Here is a 25,071-nt window from a genome sequence, read left to right on the forward strand (position 1 = left end):
AGAGGTGAACACGGTGAAACTTTGCAAGATTGTGGAATCAATGAGGAGACAACTGTTCACTTTTCTTTGTCCTCCTTCCCCGATGAAAAGCCAGACAACATGGAATTCTACTTCAATGATGTTGTACCCTCAGTGCAACAAACCCAGAAAGGACTCAGTGCTTTCTTTTCTTCACTATATACCATTGTGAGATATTCAGATATTTACATTGTATTGTTACAGTCATTTTGACCCTGACGTGGTAATCATTTATTAACACTTCAGATGTTTGTATTACCATGTTCAGGTAAAGAGTGCTACAGTGTTCCTTTGCTTGTGTTATTGGATTTTCAATGTACAGTACCTTCAATGTACAGCCCCATCCAGCCAACCCATCATGCATTAAATGATCTTCCCAAATATCCTTACAGAGTGTTAAACATTCTGGAGAGGGATTCAAGAAAGTGAATGCATACATTCGAAAGCTCAGTGGATGTAATCCCCTGGCGCAAAGTTTGTATCAGCTGTTGGGCAGAAATGAAAGTGGAAGTAGGACCCAGAAGGTGATGCATATTTTGTCACACAAATGTACTGTACACATACGATATCATGTAAGTCCACAAATAGATTCATAACATGTATTTGTTTTAGATTGCCATTGTTGAAGGATTGTACACTCTCTTCAGAGAGCTGTTGCCAAGCCGCAATAAAAAAAGAGGTGACAAGATCATTGAAGACCCTGATGTTTTTGAGAATGCACCAGTTTGCTGGGCCTACCTGATATCTAAAGCAGAGGTATACCCATTGTTTTTTGAGATACCATTGATAACACATTATGGATCTTATTGTATTACACGTTATAACATGTTTTTAATGGGGAACTGAGATACTGTACCTCTATTTGTTTGGCATTTAACATATAATTCAGAACAGGTACATGACTTCACAGGTCAGAATTAAACATTACTCAAACAAATTACCCTAATATGTATCTGTTTTCTATCTCCCTGTCTACCCTAGAAAGAGAGTTCACAACATGAAGTCTTTGCACCGATAAATTTGACCTCTCAACCAGGAGTGCGCTTTTGCGACCCAGTTCAAGTACCTGGATTACCAGATGTCTTTGAAAGAGAGTATGTCCTACAGAAAATTAAAGGTAAAACATCAGCAGTTGTGGGTATTTGTAATATGCACAGCACTGTGGGCACAATATATTTTCTGTAACATCTACATGTGGCACAATGGCCAATAGTACTGGCCTGAAATCCAGAACCTGTTTTGTGCTTACATGCCACAACCAGTACTCTGTGTGATGCCAAACATGTTCGGCATAACAAGGAGTGGCAAGGAGTGAAAGGATAGCTAAACAGACTGGTACTCAGGCTACAATAGTACCCTACTAATGGGAAACTGCTCTGCACTACTTGATTCTACAGTACATCAAAAGTGTATGTCAAATGCCATCATATCATATACCAAATTCCATAATGCAAGATCAATTGGCTCTAGAGTTTAAGCATTGGTTTTGAATCAATTGCTGTGACATGATTGGCTCACTGCAGCCATAATGTTAAACGTAGGAACGGGTTTGCTAAAACTTTGGCACGTTCCTTCAGAGTTAAGAATTACAGGGCTTTCTATAGAGTGTGTATTTTAATTCTTAGTCAAACCCAGAACTAATAGTCATCCACCTATGTTAATGATTGTTGAGATGTGTTAGTGTCTGCACTGGAAGAGCAGGTAATAATATCTTGTTTTTTGTAAACAGAAAAAAGTATCACTTTTGATATGTGAATTCAACTTTGACGTATACAGTAGTTTCATGATCAAATGTTGTAATTGCATGATGTGTTTTACCATTGCTAAGATGGAGAAAGAATCCCAAACTGCTCTGCTGAGATCTTGAGAGAAACTTCAATGTGGAGAGCTACCGATGTTGAAAAGATTTTACTCAGTCTGCCTCTATCCATCAAAACATTCCCTGTTTGGCTTTCATATGGACTTGTGACTGGTCAAAAGTATGATTTGTTCATTGTATCATTGAATACTGTATCTGCATTGATAGTGTAATTGGTAATTCATGTTTTATTGTTTAATCAAATTAAAGCTTTCAGATCAAACTAGATGAGACATTTGCCAAGATGACTGAAGAATTGAAAGCATACCCTCACCTGACAGTCACTCCACCACTGCAGTTGAAGAGTGTAGGAGTGGATGGGCCACGTCTCGTTCTTTTGAAAGAAGGTAGGCTACTTGGCCTTGTGCCTACTAGTTAAAGTCTTGGTACGATGTATCATTCATGTTTGAGATTATTATGTTCATGGAAAGTCCTATAACGTGGTGTTCGCTCATTGTTGCTTAGGCCTATACAAATGAATGTGCACAATTCATTCACATTGCAGCAGAATCATCGATGTCTTTGGTTCATCAGACAGCAAAATATGATACACTGCATTTACAGCTAGCACTTTCACATTCTGCATGAGTCAGTTTATGACATGCTTGTTATTGAAGCGTGTATTTTATTTATTTAATGGGAATATCAACTTTTTGTAGCATTTTAGTTTACAGTGCTGAAATAAGGGAAAGGAAAGGGGGATACCTAGTCAGTTGCACAGCTGAATGCATTCAATTGAAATGTGTCTTCTGCTTTTAACCAAACCCCTCTGAATCAGAGAGGTGCGGGAGGCTGCCTTAATCGACGTCCACGTCATCTGCGCCCAGGGAGTAGGCTCGTAATTTACATAATAATTAGTTAAGTATAGTCAATAACAACACGGTAAGGACTGGATAACTATGACCCAAAAGGTACATTGTGAGGTTGGCCCAAATACATTGTAAGTATGATGTAGTTCCTCAAACGATTCTGTTCAATACAAAAGTTCCAAGTGCATTCTTAATAAGTACGGTGCTGCTGAGAAGAGGTGAAATGGCCATAAATATTTATTACATAACTTGCACTTATTAGCCTCTATTATTTATAGTTTTTAAGTAACCAATCATTATTTCTACATAACAACCAGGAAAATTCATCACACTTTATATCTGTACTTAGCAGCTAAATACTAACTATGAATGGGTTATTACCACATTGTTACCTTGTTGTTGCCATCTTATTTCCCTGTTGTTTCCTCTTACTTCCCAGTCATTGCCCTATTATTTCAGCACTGTAAACTCAAGTGCTAACAAACTTTTTTGTGGGAATCATTGCGTTTGGTGTTTTGCTATTTTAAATGCTGGCCTATTGTTGTCCTTTGAGTGGTTAGCAGGATAAGTAATTGTTAGTGGTTTTACAGATAACCTGGGTGTTTACATTGAAAAATACAAAGCATCTCCTCAGGATTTCATTGTTTTTGATTGCTTAACTGGCAAACACAAAACTTTGAATGTGGACGAATTGGCACATGAGTAAGTACTTATAATATGAAAACTAGTCAAACATTCTGTTTGAAACTATATGAAGCTTCATAATTACTGGTGGACAGTTTATGAACATGGATCATATTGATAATGAGTTTAATTAATGGACGAAACTATAATCTCCATCATACCCCTTCATTACTTATTGTATGTTTTAAATTACTCTGTAGAATGAGAGACACCAGAAGTGACCAGACCTTCATGACCACCAGGACTCCTAAAGAGGCAATATTGGTAATTTATGATAGATTATATTTGAATATACAGTACATTTGGTAAGTATTCAGACCCCCCCCCCCCCCTTCCACATTTTGTTATGTTACAGTCATTGTAAAATGGATTAAATCCACATTTTCCCTCATAATGACAAAGTGAAAACAGGTTTTTTTTAAATTTTAGCAAATTTATTAAACATAAAAAACTGTAATATTCAGATCCTTTGCTATGATACTCAGAATTGAGCTCAGGTGCATCCTGTTTCCATTGATCATCCTTGAGATACAACTTGATTGGAGTCCACCTGTGGTAAATTCAATTGATTGGACATGATTTGGAAAGGAACACACCTGTCTATATAAGGTCCCACAGTTGGCAGTGCGTGTCAGAGCAAAAACCAAGCCATGAAGTTGAAGGAATTGTCCGTAGAGCTCCGAGACAGGATTGAGTTGAGGCACAGATCTGGGGAAGGGTACCCAAAAATGTCTGCAGCATTGAAGGTCCCCAAGAACACAGTGGCCTCTATCATTCTTAAATGGAAGAAGTTTGGAACCACCAAGACTCTTCCTAGAGCTGGCCGCCCGGCCAAACTGAGCAATCGGGGGAAAAGAGCCTTGGTCAGGGAGGTGACCAAGAACCCGATGGTCACTCTAACAGAGCTCCAGTGTTCCTCTGTGGAGATGGGATAACCTTCCAGAAGGACAAGCATCTCTGCAGCACTCCACCAATCAGGCCTTTATGGTAGAGTGGCCAGACGGAAGCCACTCCTCAGTAAAAGGCACATGACAGCCCGCTTGGAGTTTGCCAAAAGGTACCTAAAGGACTCTCAGACCATGAGAAACAAGATTCTCTTGTCTGATGAAAACAAGCATCATGCTGTGGGGATGTTTTTCTGTGGCAGGTACTGGGAGACTAGTCAGGATCGAGGGAAAGATGAACAGAGCAAAGTACAGAGAGATCCTTGATGAAAACCTGCTCCAGAGCACTCAGGACCTCAAACTGGAGCGAAGGTTCACCTTCCAACAGGTCAACGACCCTAAGCACACAGCCAAGACAATGCAGGAGTAGCTTCAGGACAAGTCTCTGAATGTCCTTGAGTGGCCCAGCCAGAGCCCAGACTTGAACCCGATCGAACATCTCCGGAGAGACCTGAAAATAGCTGTGCAGCGACGCTCCCCATCCAACCTGACAGAGCTTGAGAGGATCTGCAGAGAAGAATGGGATAAACTCCCCAAATACAGGTGTGCCAAGCTTGTAGCGTCATACCTAAGAAGACTCGAGGCTGTAATCGCTGCCAAAGGTGCTTCAACAAAGTACTGAGTAAAGGGTCTGAATACTTATGTAAATGTCATATTTCTGTTTTTAATTTTAAAATTTCTAAAAACCTGTTTTGGATTTGTCATTATGGGGTATTGTGTTTAGATTGATGAGGAAAAAAAACTATTTAATCAATTTTAGAACAAGGCTGTAACGTAACAAAATGTGGAAAAAGTCAAGGGATCGGAATACTTTCCGAATGCACTGTATCTATTTATATTTCTGAATCTAAGTTCAGTTTTGACACTGCAAGTATGAGCCACTGCTATGGCTGAAATGATGAGATGTTGGCAAAGACCAAGGAGCAGCCCAAGGTATTCACCTTAGAATGATAAGTATGTTGGTGTAACAACATTATAACAGTTACGTTAGCTCCTCCTTTAATGTTTTCTCCATCCAACTATCTTTAGGTACTAGTGGATTCAAGCTCCTCCATGAAGAAGACATGCTATGATTCAGATGACAAAATGACACGGTTGGATGCAGTCAAACAGCTGTTTGATAACTTCACAACTAGAAGCATGGCATACGATTTTCATCATGTCATTGGCTTGGTGAAGTTTGACTCATCAGCTAAAACTCTCCACACATTTACAGAGACTCTGGAGACCTTTAAAGTAAACATATTTTTCTCATAAAGTCTATCTTCTGAATGCAAAATAGTAAAGCAGTGCCATAAAATACAGACCTTGGTGTGCTGAGATCATATACTCGTACTCCTTCATGGTATCATTCTTTACCCTTTTTCTTCAAGTGAGGTAAAATCTAATCTGGTATGTTATATCAGCTAACGTGACATCATATTACATGTAAAACAAAGAACATTGGTTATCCCCATTAGATGTTTGGGAGTAAACAGAGTGTGCGTCTTTCTTTTATTTATTTTTTACATCTAATTATATGTGAACAATTTTGGCACTTACAGGACCACATACACAATCTTAAGGCAAATGTAGGCACTGTGCTGTATGATGCCTTGAATCATGGCATTTCTGAACTGGAAAAAGTTGGAAAGCAATTTCCAGACTGCAGACTTCGCATCATATGTCTCACAGATGGGAATGATTTTGGGTAAAACATTGTTATTTATCTTGAGACTTTTTCAGTGTGCAAAACAGTGATTACAATCTGTTTGTGCATGGGATATCTATATTTTATATGTTTTGTTGTTTTACATGCAATGCAATAACATAAAGGATAGTGTTCCATTTGGGATTGTATTTATTAATCATTGTATTCATAGGTCAAAGACAAAACCACATGATGTCACAACCAAATTGATGCGCTCTAACATTATTGTTGATGCCATCATTGTCGGAAACGGTAATAACCGCGTGCTCCATGGAATCAGCAATGCAACAGGTATGATGTCTAAGGTGATGCATACACTGTTGTTCAGAGGAGCTAGCCAACAACACAGCTAACACAATCACTTCAAAGTGAAGCTGGAAAGACTGCAAACTAGCTGCACTAAGTTTTTTATGACCTTTTTTCAATTGACATTTCTTTGTATATATCCATAAAAATTATGCTGAGAGGAGCCTCCCGAGTGGCACATCGGTCTAAGGCACTGCATCGCAGTGCTTGAGGTGTCACTACAGACCCGGGTTCGATCCTAGGCTGTGTCACAACCGGCCGTGGCCGGGAGTCCCATAGGGTGGAGCACAATTGGCCCAGCGTCATCTGGGTTAGGGGATGGTTAGGCTGGGGGGGCTTTACTTGGCTCATCGCACTCTAGCGACTCCTTGTGGTGGGCCGGGCACCTGCAGGCTGACTTCGGTCATCAGTTTAACAGTGTTTCCTCTACAGTGTTTAACAGTGTTTCCTTCTGGGTTAAGTGGGCGGGTGCTAAGGAACGCGGTTTGGCGGGTCATGTTTCGGAGGACGCATGACTCGACCTTCGCCTCTCCTGAGCCTGTTGGGGAGTTGCAGCGATGAGACAAGATCGTAATTGAAATTGGGAGAAAAAGGGGCTAAAAAAATTAAATCTAACAAATCTGCTGAGTCTGTCTGATCCCGACTCCCGACACGTTCATTACTATGGGCCAGCAGGAGATCAAATTTCAATGTTGCAAATGTCGGAGAGACAAACAGCAAGGTTTATACAAATCTCCGCTGTTGAAAACTTAATGTTAGTCTAAAAGAAATGTGAAATAATGGCTAGATGCTTTTTATAGTGGGGATCAAGTTTATAAATAGCTTGGATGGGCAGATGAGACAGTGGATTGCGGAGTCAGATGGAACAGAGTAAATAGGCATTTTAACGTCATAGATTTAGCCGGTGGTAACTTGTGGAATAGACACTGGCTGGAATGCTGTTTTAACCAATCAGCATTCAGGATTAGACCCACTCGTTGTATAATCACTATTTGATTATGTTGGTAACCCATTGTATAAAAGTGATAATGCCCTCGAAGCCGGTGTTTGTTCGTCTCGGGACGAACAACACCCGTGCCAATATATCCTCCAAACACCAGCTTCCCTGGCATTATCACTTAATTATAAAGAGTTTAGAATTACTTTGTTTTTAAACTATGACTTAGTTTATAGTCAGCTTCTAAATCACTTGTTAAAGATTCTGGTCTAAATGATGTGATCGTCATTATGATGCATCCTTTTACAACCAGTGTTAATCTTTTTGAAAGCTTAAATTTCATTTGGATCAATTCAGAGGACACACCAGACTAGACTAGAGTCTATTGAAATTTGTTGTAGCCATCTGGTGTGTTTTTGGGGCTCAACATTTTTTCCTTCATAATTGCATCAAGTAATAGCATTGAGGCAACTAATTCTCCTTGGTCCATGTCTTGTAGGAGGGTGCTGTTTCAAACCAGCGACAGGTACAGCTGGTCTGAAGCTCTTTGAAATGGAAACAGTTCTATCTTTGGAGATGAGGAAGCCTAAGGAAAAATTGGACCCATCCTCCATTATGAGCAAGGTAGGACCTACAAAGTCAAATCTATTCAAACAGTATACTAATGTTTGTTTCCATGTATTTTATAGGAAATAAGTTATAGGGACACTTCACCACTTCTTTACCCCAGCATCATACCAGTGTCTACATATGTGAAAATGCCGTGTTTATACGTTCTGTATAGATAAGAAGAAAAGGTCTTAATAAAATTACTCCAGAGGATTTTTAAAAACTAAACAGTGATTTTCAAAGACTACAAGTTTATCGGTGGCACAGCGAGCATGCAAACACCCTGCCTTTGGCTGGAAACGTATTGTCATTTTTGAAATCACAGTTATCTTTTTGACTACAGAACGTAGAAATGTGCCATACAATGGTATGGTGCAGGACATAATGATATATAAGGTTAAAAATAAATGGTGAAGTGTCCATTTATAAGTGAAATTATGAACACTGATATTAAACGGATTGTAACAAATAATGTTAATTTGTTATTCTTTCTTTACAGAGTGTTTTAACTACTCTCTTTGCCAAAAATGGCTATGATGAGCAGCCAGAGGTCTCTCAACCAAGTGAATTAAACAATAAAGTAACTGTGACAGAGATGTAAGTGATGTTCCATTACCAAAATGTCACATTGCATTCTGGGGTGATTTCTGCATGTATCAGTACCTGTTCAAGCCCATTGTTTTTTGGCCCAGTCCCAAAGTATGGATTGTGGTCTCTCAATCACAAAAGGTCACAAAGCAAGTAATGTATATCACTTTGCAATTTAGGTAAACTACTGTAACTTTAACAAAATAAACATCTCCCAAAATAGTTCATTGAAAAAGAACATCAAGGAATCCAAGAGCAGTCGCTTTTTGGAGAAGGACAAACGCGTTCTGGAAGAGCTGAAGAGCCTGCATTGTGACCCACATCCATTCTGCACAGTTTTGCCATTAGAGTCAGACTTCAGTAAGTAAGCAGTATTGGGGTATTGTTTTTAGTGTTATTGATTTGATAACACTTGCTATGAATACACTTTTGCTTTATAATTACATTCTTAATGCTTTATATGCTTAGCATAATGCCTTATAATTCATGGCACAGCTGTTTATAGACATAACTGCCTATACATCTATAACTGAATGAATAAAGCATTATGAGCAGGTATAATAATTCCTTATGAAACAAAGTGGTTCAGTGGCACAATAAATAAAGTGTTATAAGTACGCCTATAATGCATAATGATGGGAATTCCTAGGAAGTGTTTCTAAGTAGTCACAACCCCAAGATATGGGTATGCTTACTTCACTCTAAAGTGGTAGGAACCCTGTTAGCATGCTCTCACAAACAATAATATTGTCGTTATATTGTCTCAAACATTTAATCCCTGTATCTCATTACATACCTTTTCAGCATTTTGGAAGATTCTCATGCAAGGCCCCCCTGATACACCTTATGAGAATGGAGCCTTTGAGCTGTACTGTCAGTTTGGTGCTGAGTACCCTGTCAAACCTCCACTTGTGCGCTTTGTCACACCTGTATCCTTTTACACAATTAATACATGAAGACAGTGTATTTTGTATACTGTGACTGCTTACTGCTGTTACAATGTATTTATTCTCATTACCCAGGACTTCTAGATTTTCAAAGGCGATGGTATTTACCTGGATGTAAAAGTAATTGTTTTGCTTCCACAACATCATAATTATCCCAACTCATGAGAAACAATAACATTGTCTAAATCGCAGCCGGGAAACATTTACACATTCTGATTTGCAAAACAACCTATATTTACATGCAAGTGCAAGAGGTTAAATTGAGGCAGGCTAGGGAGTGGTTAGGGTTAGGGTAAGGGATAAATTGAAGCATGCTAGCAAGTGATTAAGGGTTAGGGTAAGGTTCGGAAAATGAAAAATAACTCATAACAAAAACACGCCTGGATTTGAAATGCCGCCACTCTCTGAAGATCAGACTAAAATGGACCACAAATATATCTCTATTGTTATGTTTCCTGTTTGTTAAATGCTTTCATATTAACTGTTATGAAATTATCCTTAATAATGTGGACAAAGGTGTACCACTGCAACGTAAACAGTGTGGGCCGTATCTGCCACAACATATTTGACCGCAACTACTCGGCTCACATAACCATGAGAGAGATCTTGGATGCTGTGTATGGACTGCTCATTGTCCCTGAACCTGAAGATCCACTGGACAGGTTGACTTGAACAATTATTTGACACTATACAACAGTCATTCTAATTATTTTTATGTAATTTAAAATCCATCTTAGTTTCCAAATGGTATATTCTTAAGATTATATTGAATATGTTGAATTCATGTCTACATTAATATTATCTAAATTAAAATGTTTTGTAAAAGTATTTTGGCAGAGGAATTCCTGACCAGCAGAGAAAAATATGAACAAGAGGCCAGGAAAAACACGGAGGAAACTGCAGGCAAATCAATGGATGAAATGGAACAGGTGAATGCACATACAGTGGAGGAAAAAAGTATTTAGTCAGCCACCAATTGTGCATGTTCTCCCACTTAAAAAGATGAGAGAGGCCTGTAATTTCCATCATAGGTACACGTCAACTATGACAGACAAAATGAGAAAAAAAATCCAGAAAATCACATTGTAGGATTTTTAATGAATTTATTTGCAAATTATGGTGGAAAATAAGTATTTGGTCAATAACAAAAGTTTCTCAATACTTTGTTATATACCCTTTGTTGGCAATGACACAGGTCAAACGTTTTCTGTAAGTCTTCACAAGGTTTTCACACACTGTTGCTGGTATTTTGGCCCATTCCTCCATGCAGATCTCCTCTAGAGCAGTGATGTTTTGGTGCTGTCGCTGGGCAACACGGACTTTCAACTCCCTCCAAAGATTTTCTATGGGGTTGAGATCTGGAGACTGGCTAGGCCACTCCAGGACCTTGAAATGCTTCTTACGAAGCCACTCCTTCGTTGCCCGGGCAGTGTGTTTGGGATCATTGTCATGCTGAAAGACCCAGCCACGTTTAATCTTCAATGCCCTTGCTGATGGAAGGAGGTTTTCACTCAAAATCTCACGATACATGGCCCCATTCATTCTTTCCTTTACACGGATCAGTTGTCCTGGTCCCTTTGCAGAAAAACAGCCCCAAAGCATGATGTTTCCACCCCCATGCTTCACAGTAGGTATGGTGTTCTTTGGATGCAACTCAGCATTCTTTGTCCTCCAAACACGACGAGTTGAGTTTTTACCAAAAAGTTATATTTTGGTTTCATCTGACCATATGACATTCTCCCAATCCTCTTCTGGATCATCCAAATGCACTCTAGCAATCTTCAGACGGGCCTGGACATGTACTGGCTTAAGCAGGGGGACACGTCTGGCACTGCAGGATTTGAGTCCCTGGCGGCGTAGTGTGTTACTGATGGTAGGCTTTGTTACTTTGGTCCCAGCTCTCTGCAGGTCATTCACTAGGTCCCCCCGTGTGGTTCTGGGATTTTTGCTCACCATTCTTGTGATCATTTTGACCCCACGGGGTGAGATCTTGCGTGGAGCCCCAGATCGAGGGAGATTATCAGTGGTCTTGTATGTCTTCCATTTCCTAATAATTGCTCCCACAGTTGATTTCTTCAAACCAAGCTGCTTACCTATTGCAGTTTCAGTCTTCCCAGCCTGGTGCAGGTCTACAATTTTGTTTCTGGTGTCCTTTGACAGCTCTTTGGTCTTGGCCATAGTGGAGTTTGGAGTGTGACTGTTTGAGGTTGTGGACAGGTGTCTTTTATACTGATAACAAGTTCAAACAGGTGCCATTAATACAGGTAACGAGTGGAGGACAGAGGAGCCTCTTAAAGAAGAAGTTACAGGTCTGTGAGAGCCAGAAATCTTGCTTGTTTATAGGTGACCAAATACTTATTTTCCACCATAATTTGCAAATAAATTCATTAAAAATCCTACAATGTGATTTTATGGAGAAAAAAAATCTCAATTTGTCTGTCATAGTTGACGTGTACCTATGATGAAAATTACAGGCCTCTCTCATCTTTTTAAGTGGGAGAACATGCACAATTGGTGGCTGACTAAATACTTTTTTTCCCCACTGTAGTTCAGTGATTTTACATATTTAGATATGTTTCCTTACCTTAAAAGCAGTCTAGGGACAAAGAGTGTGTGATGAGGTGATGTCGAAGGAGTCAGGCGCAGGAGGGTAATTCACAGAATAACAGGCAACCACAGAGTTACGCAGTAACGCGTCTAAACAATCCAGTGCGCAAATCAGGCGCACTGGAACCAACAAGGCACACGGGGAAATATCCCGGCGATACAAAATACAAGGAGCTGCACCGAGCTTCACTATCCTCCACAATAAACAATCACACACAAAGACAAGGGGGCAGAGGGAACACTTATACAGGTACTGATGAGGGGATATGAACCAGGTGTGTGTAATAAACAAGACAAAACAAATGGAATGATGAGATGAGGAGCGGTAGTGGCTAGAAGGCCGGTGATGACGAACGCCGAAGCCTGCCTGAACAAGGAGAGGAGGCAGCTTCGGAGGAAGTCGTGACAGTACCCCCCCCCCCCCCCCCTTGAAGCGCAGCTCCAGCAGCGCGCCGACCCTGGCCTCGGGGACGGCCAGGAGGACGCGGAGCAGGGCGAGCCGGATGGCGACGGTGGAAATCCCGCAACAGGGAAGAATCGAGGATATCCCTCACCGGGACCCAGCACCGCTCCTCCGGACCGTACCCTCCCACTCCACGAGGTACTAAAGGCCCACCACCTGACGCCTCGAATCCAAGATGGAACAGACGGAGTACGCGGGGCCCCCTCGATGTCCAGAGGGGGCGGAGGGACCTCCCGCACCTTAGACTCCTGGAGCGGAACAGCCACCACCGGCCTGAGGAGAGACACATGGAACGAGGGGTTAATACGATAATCTGGTGGGAGTAATAACCTATAGGTAACCTCGTTTATTCTCCTCAGGACTTTGAACGGCCCCACAAACCACGGGCTCAGTTTCCGGCAGGGCAGGCGGAGGGGCAGATTCCGGGTTGAGAGCCAGACCCGATCACCCGGTACCAAGACCGGGGCCTTACTGCTGTGGCGGTCAGCGTTGGCCTTCTGACTACGCACGGCGCGCTGGAGGTGGACGTGAGTAGCGTTCCAAGTCTCCTCCGCGCGCCGAAACCAGTCATCCACTGCAGGAGCTTCGGTCTGGCTCTGTTGCCATGGTGCCAGAACCGGCTGATAACCTAATACACATTGAAAGGGCGATAGGTTAGTAGAGGAGTGGCGGAGAGAGTTCTGGGAATATTCTGCCCATGGCAAGAACACCGACCACTCCCCCGGCCGGTCCTGGCAGTAGGACCACAGGAACCTACCCACATCCTGATTCACCCGTTCCACCTGCCCATTACTCTCGGGGTGAAGCCCAGAGGTCAGGCTGACCGAGACCCCCAGACGTTCCATGAACGCCTTCCAGACCCTGGATGTAAACTGGGGACCCCGGTCAGACACTATGTCCTCTGGCACCCCGTAGTGCCGGAAGACGTGAGTAAACAGGGCCTCCGCAGTCTGCAGGGCCGTGGGGAGACCGGGCAGAGAAAGGAGGTGGCAGGCTTTTGAAAAGTGGTCCACAATGACCAGGATGGTGGTGTTACCTTGAGAGAGGGGAAGCTCAGTGAGAAAATCAATATACAGGTGGGACCATGGCCGTTGTGGAACTGGTAAGGGCTGTAACTTACCCGCTGGGAGGTGCCTAGGTGCCTTACTCTGGGCGCACACTGAGCAGGAGGAGACATACACCCTCACATCCTTAGCCAAGGTAGGCCACCAGTACTTTCCGGTCAGGCAGTGCACTGTACGACTGATACCTGGGTGACCAGAGGAGGGGGACGTGTGTGCCCAATAGATCAGACGGTCACGGACAAGAGACGGCACGTACTGCAGCCCAGCTGGACACTGAGGTGGAGATGGCGCTGTGCGTAACGCCCGCGTCCATCGCCCACACTACCGGCGCCACAATATAGGAGGCCGGGAGTATGGGGGTGTTGTCTATGGGCCTCTCCTCTGTGTCGTACAGCCGTGACAGTGCGTCTGCCTTCACGTTCTTCATACCCGGGATGTAAGATAGTGTAAAATCAAACCGGGTGAAGAATAGGGCCCACCTGGCCTGGCGAGGGTTCAGCCTCCTCGCTGCCCAGATGTACTCCAGGTTACGGTGGTCCGTCCAGACGAGGAAAGGGTGTTTCGCCCCCTCGAGCCAGTGCCTCCACACGGTCAGGGCTCTGACAACAGCCAACAGCTCCCAATCACCAACGTCGTAGTTCTGCTCTGCCGGGCTGAGCTTCTTGGAGAAGAAGGCACAGGGGCGGAGCTTGGGTGGCGTGCCCGAGCGTTGAGATAGGACAGCGCCTATCCCTACCTCCGACGCAACCACCTCCACTACGAACCGTAGTGATGGATCAGGATGGGCCAGTACCGGGTTACTGAAGGCCCTGTCAGCCTCAGCAGACCAGCGGAGCCGGGACGGCCCACCCTTCAACAGAGATATGATGGGAGCTGCAACCTTGCCAAAGCCCAGGATAAACCTCTGATAATAGTTGGCAAAGCCAATAAAGCGCTGCACCTCCTTGACCGTGGTTGGAGTCGGCCAATTACGCATGGCTGAAATGCGATCTCCCTCCATCTCCACACCTGAGGTGGTAATTTGGTCGCCTGCGTTTTGGAAAACGGTGGAGGTAGTGTCTGGACTTTCCACCGTATTTGCACCAATGGAAACACCTAGACACCTACCCTGACACTCTCGCAACCACCCCGTGAGAACCCTCTGCGGCCATGAAAAGGTGGGGTTATGTGGTGCTAACCAGGAAAGACCTAACACAACAGGAAAATCAGGAGCCTCAATAATAAAAAAGGTGACTTGCTCTATATGGGTCTCGTGCGTAACCATAGTGACTGGTGCTGTAACTTCCCTAATGAACCTGGACCCTAATGGTCGACTATCAAGTGCTCTGATGGGGAGTGGAATGGATAGGGGAACCAATGTAATGCCTAGACTATGTGCAACTGACCTGTCCATAAAGTTCACAGCTGCGCCTGAATCGACCAGCGCCTTACACTGGGGAACTACCGTGTAATCAGGAAACTCAATGTGTAGGGTACAGTTCGAAGCAGAGGGCTCTGAACGAGTGTGGGTGTTCGATACCTGGGGTGACGCGAGAGTGCCCTGCCTGCCGCCTCCAGACCCAAAAGAAAGCCGACGACAGCGTGCAGGAGAATGTCCTCTCGTGCCACCAGAGAGACACTGGCGCTGTCGTCCTCCGCTCTCCCGGATCGCCGCTCCACCCAGCTCCATCATCTCGTGATCCAGGTTGGGGTCGGGAGTGGAACGGGCAGGCCCCTTCCAGGACGTCCTCTAGAAGCCAGCAGGTTGTCCAACCGGATGGCCATGTCCACCAGTTGATTGAAGGACAACGTGGTGTCCCGGCAGGCTAGCTCCCTTCAGACGTCCTCTTGTAGGTGGCACCGGAAGTGGTCGATGAGGGCCCGCTCGTTCCACCCGGACCCAGCCGCTAGAGTACGAAACTCCAGGGCAAAGTCCTGCACGGTCCTCGTCCCCTGCCTCAAGTTGACCAGCCGCTCGCCCTCCTCTCTACCCTTGGGCGGGTGATCGAAGAGACCGCGTTGGCCCACTCCAGGGCTTTCCCCCGAGAGGCATAAGACGAGGGCGGACACCTTCTCCCGCTCCGATGGAGCCGGGCTGATGTTCGAGAGGTATAACTCCAGTTGTAGGAGGAATCCCTGGCAGAGGGCAGCTGTCCTGTCGAAATCCCATGGTCGGGATATATGGATCCCTCTGGGTGCTGGTGTGTGGGTGGCTGGATCCGGTCGCTCAGCTGGTCCCAAAAGATCGGGTCCTCTCCTCTCCAGGCGTTGGGCGACCTGATTAAATGGCGCCGGAGAAGATGGCTACCGTTTAAACAGCCCTCTAACCAATTGTCCTATTATGTGTGTTTTTCCACGTTATTTGTAATTTATTTTGTACATAATGTTTCTGCTTCTGGATATCAGGACAGCGATTACTCACCTCATATTGGATGAAGATGTTTTCTTCAACGAGGCGGCCGCGAAGGATATCCTACAGACACCCGACAAGGCCCAAATCCCCGTAATTTGCATGAGAAAGAGATGGAGATATCTTGGACGTAGGTCGGGCTGCCTTGTAAGGATCCTACGGCGAGCGAGTAAACTGCCTCTCCCATCAACCCTATTAGCCAATCTTCAATAATTTGAGAATAAATTGGATGACCTAAGATTACGGTTATCCTACCAACGGGACATTAAAAACTGTAATATCTTATGTTTCACCGAGTCGTGGCTGAACGACGACATGGACAACATACAGCTAGCGGGCTATATGCTACATCGGCAGGATAGAACGGCTGACTCCGGTAAGACAAGGGGTGGCGGTCTGTGTATATTTGTAAACAACAGCTGGTGCACAAAATCAAATACTAAGGAAGTCTCGAGGTTTTGCTCGCCTGAGGTAGAGTATCTTATGATAAGCTATAGACCACACTATTTACCAAGAGAGTTTTCATCTATATTTTTCATAGCTGTCTATTTACCACCACAAACCAATGCTGGCATTAAGATTGCACTGAATGAGCTGTATAAGGCCATAAGTGAACAGGAAAACGCTCATCCAGAGGCAGCGCTCCTAGTGGCCGGGGACTTTAATGCAGGGAAACTTAAATCCGTTCTACCTAATTTCTACCAGCATGTTAAATGTGCAACCAGAGGGGAAAAAAACTCTAGACCACCTTTACTCCATACACAGAGACGCATACAAAGCTCTCCCTCGCCCTCCATTTGGCAAATCTGACCATAACTCTATCCTCCTGATTCCTGCTTATAAGCAAAAACTAAAGCAGGAAGCACCAGTGACTCGGTTAATAAAAAAGTGGTCAGATGACGCAGATGCTATGCTACAGGACTGTTTTGCTAGCACAGACTGGAACATGTTCCGGGATTCTTCAGATAGTATTGAGGAGTACACCACATCAGTCACTGGCTTCATCAATAAGTGCATTGATGATGTCGTCCCCACAGTGACCGTACGTACATACCCCAACCAGAAGCCATGGATTACAGGAAACATCCGCACTGAGCTAAAGGGTAGAGCTGCCGCTTTCAAGGAGCGGGACTCTAACCCGGACGCTTATAAGAAATCCCGCTATGCCCTCCGACGAACCATCAAACAGGCAAAGAGTCAATACAGGACTAAGATTGAATCGTACTACTCCGGCTCTGATGCTCGTCGGATGTGGCAGGGCTTGAAAACTATTACAGACTACAAAGGGAAGCACAGCCGCGAGCTGCCCAGTGACACAAGACTTCCAGACGAGCTAAACCACTTCTATGCTCGCTTCGAGGCAAGCAACACTGAAGCATGCATGAGAGCACCAGCTGTTCCGGATGACTATGTGATCACGCTCTCCGTAGCCGATGTGAGTAAGATTTTTAAGCAGGTCAACATTCACAAGGCCGCAGGGCCAGACGGATTACCAGGACGTGTACTCCGAGTATGTGCTGACCAACTGGCAAGTGTCTTCACTGACATTTTCAACATGTCCCTGACTGAGTCTGTAATAACAACATGTTTCAAGCAGACCACCATAGTCCCCGTGCCCAAGGACACTAAGATAACCTGCCTAAATAGCACCCGTAGCACTGACGTCTGTAGCCATGAAGTGCTTTGAAAGGCTGGTCATGGCTCACATCAACACCATTATCCCAGAAACCCTAGACCCACTCCAATTTGCATACCGCCCCAACAGATCCACAGATGATGCAATCTCTATTGCACTCCACACTGCCCTTTCCCACCTGGATAAGAGGAACACCTACGTGAGAATGCTATTCATTGACTACAGCTCAGCATTCAACACCATAGTGCCCTCAAAGCTCATCACTAAGCTAAGGATCCTGGGACTAAACACCTCCCTCTGCAACTGGATCCTGGACTTCCTGACGGGCCGCCCCCAGGTGGTAAGGGTAGGTAACAACACATCTGCCACACTGATACTCAACACGGGGGCCCCTCAGGGGTGCGTGCTCAGTCCCCTCCTGTACTCCCTATTCACCCATGACTGCATGGCCAGGCACGACTCCAACACCATCATTAAGTTTGCTGACGACACAACAGTGGTAGGCCTGATCACCGACAACAATGAGACAGCCCATAGGGAGGAGGTCAGAGACCTGGCCGTGTGGTGCCAGGATAACAACCTCTCCCTCAACGTGACCAAGACAAAATAGATAATTGTGGACTACAGGAAAAAAAAGAGGACTGAGCACGCCCCCATTCTCATCGACGGGGCTGTAGTGGAACAGGTTGAGAGTTTCAAGTTCCTTGGTGTCCACATCACCAACGAACTATCATGGTCCAAACACACCAAGAAAGTCGTGAAGAGGGCACGACAAAGCCTATTCCCCCTCAGGAGACTGAAAAGATTTGGCATGGGTCCTCAGATCCTCAAAAAATTATACAGCTGCACCATCGAGAGCATCCTGACTGGTTGCGTCACCGCCTGGTATGGCAACTGCTTGGCTTCCGACCGCAAGGCACTACAGAGGGTAGTGCGTACGGCCCAGTACATCACTGGGGCAAAGCTTCCTGCCATCCAGGACCTCTATACCAGGCGGTGTCAGAGGAAGGCCCTCAAAATTGTCAAAGACTCCAGTCACCCTAGTCATAGACTGTTCTCTCTGCTACCGCACGGCAAGCAGTACCGGAGTGCCAAGTCTAGGTCCAAAAGACTTCTCAACAGCTTCTACCCCCAAGCCATAAGACTCCTGAACAGCTAATCATGGCTACCCGGACTATTTGCACTGCCCCCCCACCCCATCTTTTTATGCTGCTGCTACTCTGTTAATTATATATGCATAGTCACTTTAACTCTACCCACATGTACATATTACTTCAACTACCTCACCTAGCCGGTGCCCCCGCACATTGACTCTGCACCGGTACCCCCCTGTATATATAGCCTCCCTACTGTTATTTTATTTTACTTCTGCTCTTTTTTTCTCAACACTTTTTTGTTGTTTTATTTTACTTTTTTATAAAAAATAAATGCACTGTTGGTTAAGAGCTGTAAGTAAGCATTTCACTGTAATGTCTGCACCTGTTGTATTCGGCGCATGTGGCCAATAAAATTTGATTTGATTTGATTTGATCCATCGCTTCTCCCAAGCTGGCTAGCATCGTCGAATGCTCCCGGACCCGTGCCACGTGCGCACTGGAAAATACAAGTCACACGGGGGAATATCCCGGCGATACAAAATACAAGGAGCTCCACTGAGCTTCACTATCCTCCACAATAAACAATCACACACAAAGACAAGGGGGCAGAGGGAACACTTATACAGGTACTGATGAGGGGATATGAACCAGGTGTGTGTAACAAACAAGGCAAAACAAATGGAATGATGAGATGAGGATCGGCAGTGGCTAGAAGGCCGGTGACGACGAACGCCGAAGCCTGCCCGAATAAGGAGAGGAGGCAGCTTTGGAGGAAGCCGTGACAGAGTGACTGCAATCCACACTTTGGTTTTGATATACTAGCAATTGTAAACCAATCTCCCCTGTTAAGAATGTTATCAAATGTAATGCCCAAATCACCTCTTAAATGTATTGTGTCACATGAAATTTGAAATGTAAACATTTAATGCAAACTTTTAACCCATCCCAAGACACACACAGACACACGCGCACACACACGCGCGCACACACACGCAAGGCGTCAGACTAATCCTCATTATCAATAAGAATACAAACAGTGTAATTATTCCCTCCGTAAGCCAATCAAACAGGCAAAACGTCAGTACAGGGACAAAGTGGAGTCTCAATTCAACGGCTAAGACACGAGACGTACGTGGCAGGGTCTACAGACAATCACGGATTACAAAAGGAAAACCAGCCATGTCGCGGACACCGACATCTTGCTCCCGGACAAGCTAAACACCTTCTTCGCCCGCTTTGAGGATAACACAGTGCCACCAACGCGGTCCTCTCCCAAGGACTGTGGGCTCTCGTTCGTCGTGGCCAACGTGACTTAAGACATTTAAGCTTGTTAGCCTTCGCAGGGCTGCCGGTCCAGACGGTATCCCTAGCCGCGTCCTCAGAGCATGCGCAGACCAGCTGACTGGAGTGTTTACGGACATATTCAATCTCTCCCTATCCCAGTCTGCTGTCCCCACTTGCTTCAAGATGTCCACCATTGTTCCTGTACCCAAGAAAGCAAAGGTAACTGAACTAAATGACCATCACCTCGTATCACTCACTTCTGTCATCATGAAGTGCTTTGAGAGGCTAGTTAAGGATCATATCACCTCCACCTTACCTGACACCCTAGACCCACTTGAATTTGCAAACCGCCCCAATAGATCCACAGATGATGAAATCACCATTGCACTGCACACTGCCCTATGCCACCTGGACAAGAGGAATAGCTTTGTAAGAATGCTGTTCATTGACTATAGCTCAGCCTTCAACACGTAGTACCTTCCAAGCTGATCATTAAGCTCGGGGCCCTGGGTCGGAACCCCGCCCTGTGCAACTGGGTCCTGGACTTCCTGACGGGCCGACCCCAGGTGGTGAAGGTAAGAAACAAACCTCCACTACGCTGATCCTCAACACTGGGGCCCCACAAGGGTGCGTTCTCAGCCCCCTCCTGTACTCCCTGTTCACCCATGACTGCGTAGCCACACACGCCTCCAACTCAATCATCAAGTTTGCAGACGACACAACAGTAGTAGGAAAGCTTCAAGTTTCAAGTTCCTCGGCGTACACATCACTGACAATCTCAAAAGGTCCACCCACACAGACAGTGTGGTGAAGAAGGCGCAACAGAGCCTCTTCAACCTCAGGAGGCTGAAGAAATGTGGCTTGGCCCCTAAGACCCTCACAAACGTTTACCGATGCACAATTGAGAGCATCCTGTCAGGCTGTATCACCGCCTGGTATGGCAACTGCACCACCCGCAAACGCAGTGCTCTTCAGAGGGTGGTGCGGTCTGCCCAACGCATCACCGGGGACACACTGCCTGCCCTCCAGGACACCTACAGCACCCGATGTCACAGGAAGGCCAAAAAGTTAATCAAGGACATCAACCACCCGAGCCACGCCCTGTTCACCCCGCTATCATCCAGAAGGTGAGGTCAGTACAGGTGCATCAAAGCTGGGACCGAGAGACTGAAAAACAGCTTCTATCTCAAGGCCATCAGACTGTTAAATAGCCATTACTAGCCGGCTACCACCCGGTTACTCAACCCTGCACCTTAGAGGCTGCTGTCCTATGTACATAGACATGGAATCACTGGTCACTTTAAATGGAACACTAGTCACTTTAATAATGTTTACATACTGTTTACTCATTTCATATGTATATACTGTATTCTACTGTATTCTAGCCACTCAGACATGGCTTGTCCTAATATTTATATTTTTCTTAATTCCATTCTTTTACTTTTAGATTTGTATGTATTGTTATGAATTGTTACATACTACTGCACTGTTGGAGCTAGGAACACAAGCATTTCGCTACACCCACAGTAACATCTGCTAAATATGTGTATGTGACAAATAAAATGTGATTTGATTGGAATAAAATGCTGAAACACCATACTACTGTTGTATGTAGTATACTACTGTGTATAAATAGCACAGTTTATTGGTTTCCAGGTTTGTCAGATACTACATTTGTTTGAACAGCAAGTACTTTTGTTTAACAGCATATACATGGTAAGATAATCCTTTATTTTTCACTTACAGAAATTGGTGGGTGAAGAGTTGACTAAGAAGTTCACACCCCCACATCTAGTTTGTTCACTAACCAAGAAGATGTTCATTGATCCAGTGAAAAACCAGGATGGAACAGTTTATGAGCGAAAGGCCATTGAGAGACATCTAAAAATGTAAGTGTGCTGCTGGATTCTGAATATTGGTTAGAATTATACATTCATGTACTAATACTAATAGTGCACTCAAATTATTACAACAACTAAATCTATGGTCATTCAGTAGTGACAGAATCAATTGTTTTTCATTCCTTATGTGCAGAACTGTAGAACTGAAGCAACACATTGACAGCAAAAATGCAATAATTTGTTGTCCGTAGTTAAAGGCTATGAAGCCTGATTGAGTTTTTCTCTCAAAATTCTTCAAACAAGAAGTATAAACAAGTATTTGCCGGGACTGGGAGAATCTTGTGTAGTCCATTATATCTGTAAACATTAAAATTAAATAGCTAAATTAATGAATTAATTGACCCCATTTTTATGAGAATGGTTTACACTCTTACCCTTTTACAGGCAAAGGACTGATCCAGAAACAAAGAAACTTCTAAGCCAAACTGACCTGAAGTCAGACACAGCCATGCAGAAAATGGCGAGGGAGCATCGCAAAAAGGAATATCTGGAGACAAGTGTTTGAAAACTCAACATGGCAGCCAAAATGTATGTCTTCCTGTCATATGCATTTTTGAGAGAAACATGATGATGGTGAGGGAAGTGTTACCCATTGGGTTATTGAATGGTATGAGATTTTCTAGAGGGCCTTCATCTTTGCGGGGGTTGTATCTACGCACTTCATGGGTAACTAGCTAAGATTTATATTATTGTAATTTCCTGTTAAACTCTGTTATTAATCAGTAGCATTTTTTTAATGTTAAAATGAGTTGTGTGTCACAGTTGTCATTAGACTATTGTGATAATCAGATATCTAGGAGATTCCCAATGTTTTGATTTAGTGATGTGGGTTACTTTTAAATATGCTGTTATGCAAATTCAATTATGTGTGAGATAAGTTGATAAGTCTATTTTGGACCCCCAGGCCCTCATGCAGCCTGTAGTTTTTGTGTTTATACTTTTTCATAACACAATGACAAGTTTGATGTCGGACGACAATAGAATGTTCATAATGTCACTGCGACAACTGTCGATAGACATAGTATAAACTAGCCTTTAGTCTTGAAATCTTTGGTTGTTTAGTACATGGCCTCACATGTGAATCCTTAAAGAGATGGGTGGGGCTAAGGCTTAAGAGGGTGTGAACAATGCTGAATGGGTGTAGACAAAGAAGAGCTCTCCAGTAGGTTTACCAAAACATTCAAGGGCCATTTTCTCAAAAGTGAGGTTACAAGTTTATCAACTTTCAAAGCAGAATTACTTTCCCATTGTTCCTCAACTGTAGTGTATGATATACAATTTTCTAGCTGAGTCTCTACTTTTATCCAATGTAAAAAACACAATTTCAAATTTTGCTACATAAGACCGAATTGAGCCGGTCGGTCAGATATAGTAATTCATTTAAAAGTCAAAAAATGTATGTAGCAATTGCAGAGTGCCCTTTAAAAGAATTATATGATATCAATTTTAAAAAGTTAAGAATAAACATTGGTTATGATCCTATTGTTGAAGTATTTCTTGACTTTTTTTCCTCCATTTGTTTGATCTATATTGAATATTCATTTATAATTAGCCTTAGTGTTTTTCTTTAGAGATGAATCCACCCTTGTCGGGTCAACACCACCTACACACAACTCACCAGGCCAGAGCCAGGACTCCCAAAGAGGGTGGGACTCCCAAACTGATGCAAGTCTATGCAACTGTTTAGTATGTGTAATGGTGGTGAGAATGTTTTTGTTCCCAGTGCTAACACATGTACACACATGCATGCACACACCCTGGTAGAAATAACTGTCATTCTCAAATAGAGTAAAGCAAATACATTAGAAGTAAATATAGCAATTATATTGTCTTTCATTTCTTCAAACAAGGTCAAACTAGCATGTTCTTGTCTCTTCAATTTAATTGAAACGACAAAATATTTAATATCATCATATCCATCACATTCTGATGAACTGATCTGCATAACGGTAATACAAATAGGCGGTTAGCGCACAGTGTTTGCTCTCTGATATCATCTACTGAACGTGCTGTGGGCTCAGCTCAGGCCACCGTTATTGTTATACAAATTCATGAGGCCTTTTAGAGCTCTGCTGCAAACCTCGGTCATGGTGCAGATCTGTCAACTATAGTATTTCCCTGAATAAATAATATAACATATTGGCACTTTTTCATAACAGCGCACTTCTATTGAGAACGAAACGTTAGCGAAATAAAATCCATTACAATTTTCAGAAGCATCGAGATCACCAGTATGCTGGGGGTTTTCTTTCAATTAAATAACAGCCAACCATTCATTCTTGTCGGAGAGGTGGAGCAGGTGGGTCAGAGAGAGAGAGAAAGGAAGGAAAGGTGAGAAACAGAGAGAGATAGAGTGGAAGGAGTGTGTATTTCAGAGCTGAGAGCTTTATATGATGACTAGTCTAGCTGGCTGCTAGGCCATTAACAGAGAGAGAGAGCTAGAAAGTGAGAGAGAGGGGAGGAGAGGGAGAAGAAGAGAGAGAGAGAGCAGCATCTCTGTGTTAATAAAAGAGGCCTTTGCAGGAGACTGATTAGAAATATAATTTCCTGACTCTTGCTTTTTTTTCTCATTAAATTGGGCGATGTAGGCCTGGGATATATATAATAACCTGGAGAGGGGTATACAATAACAGAGGGGTGATAGACAGAGAGTGAATTCTCACTCACTCACACACCCAGGCGCATCCATGTACATGCACACGCACGGAGTTCCTTGCACGCACACACACACACTCTGAGTGCAGTGACAAACGCTAGCTAAAACCTGATGGCGGGCGTGTGGCGCAGGCGCTTTAATCTAATTCTACCCTCGCCGCTATGATTTGTTTCCACGGTACTTTAATCTCGCCTGTCTCTTCTCTCCCTCAAATAAAACCCAGGCATAAATAAACCAGCAGCTTTACTGTGGGACCAGCCAGGCACACGAATATGCACTATTTTCTAACGCAATGGCCGTGACCTACATACTGTACAGTCAGTTAATACATTATTATTATTATCTACCATTAGAATTACTAGAAGGTTCATTACTATTAGCATGATTATTACTATTCATTAAAGCCACTAGCGTCTTATATTAATATTCAAATAAATGCTACTTCTTTAAAAGATTATACCACTGCTGTCAGGCCTATACATCCATACAGTAATTAACTGTTATATTACATCATTATTGGCATTACTAATTACTATTTTTAACAGTCCCCATAATTATAATTATTAATTCGTCTTAATAGCATT

General features: G+C 43.8%; 1 protein-coding gene across 1 annotated transcript in view; it reads left to right on the plus strand.

Annotated features, from left to right (window-relative positions):
• LOC311113720 (uncharacterized protein) overlaps nucleotides 1–23,313 on the plus strand; it is a 40,786-nt gene extending 17,473 nt beyond the window's left edge. Inside the window, exons 7-25 of the mRNA XM_084157027.1 lie at nucleotides 3–186; nucleotides 411–542; nucleotides 631–774; nucleotides 1,000–1,135; nucleotides 1,847–1,997; nucleotides 2,087–2,223; nucleotides 3,276–3,387; nucleotides 3,570–3,633; nucleotides 5,343–5,549; nucleotides 5,858–6,003; nucleotides 6,176–6,294; nucleotides 7,746–7,870; nucleotides 8,355–8,452; nucleotides 8,667–8,803; nucleotides 9,248–9,372; nucleotides 9,907–10,052; nucleotides 10,217–10,319; nucleotides 21,677–21,819; nucleotides 22,216–23,313. Coding sequence (XP_084013153.1) covers nucleotides 3–186; nucleotides 411–542; nucleotides 631–774; nucleotides 1,000–1,135; nucleotides 1,847–1,997; nucleotides 2,087–2,223; nucleotides 3,276–3,387; nucleotides 3,570–3,633; nucleotides 5,343–5,549; nucleotides 5,858–6,003; nucleotides 6,176–6,294; nucleotides 7,746–7,870; nucleotides 8,355–8,452; nucleotides 8,667–8,803; nucleotides 9,248–9,372; nucleotides 9,907–10,052; nucleotides 10,217–10,319; nucleotides 21,677–21,819; nucleotides 22,216–22,336 — 2,530 coding nt within the window. The 3' untranslated portion in view covers nucleotides 22,337–23,313. The remainder of the gene's footprint in view (nucleotides 1–2; nucleotides 187–410; nucleotides 543–630; nucleotides 775–999; nucleotides 1,136–1,846; nucleotides 1,998–2,086; nucleotides 2,224–3,275; nucleotides 3,388–3,569; nucleotides 3,634–5,342; nucleotides 5,550–5,857; nucleotides 6,004–6,175; nucleotides 6,295–7,745; nucleotides 7,871–8,354; nucleotides 8,453–8,666; nucleotides 8,804–9,247; nucleotides 9,373–9,906; nucleotides 10,053–10,216; nucleotides 10,320–21,676; nucleotides 21,820–22,215) is intronic.
• The last annotated feature ends 1,758 nt before the right edge of the window (nucleotides 23,314–25,071 follow it).

This window comes from Coregonus lavaretus (genome assembly GCF_964263955.1).
Source record: "Coregonus lavaretus genome assembly, chromosome: 40".
Lineage (NCBI taxonomy): Eukaryota > Metazoa > Chordata > Actinopteri > Salmoniformes > Salmonidae > Coregonus > Coregonus lavaretus.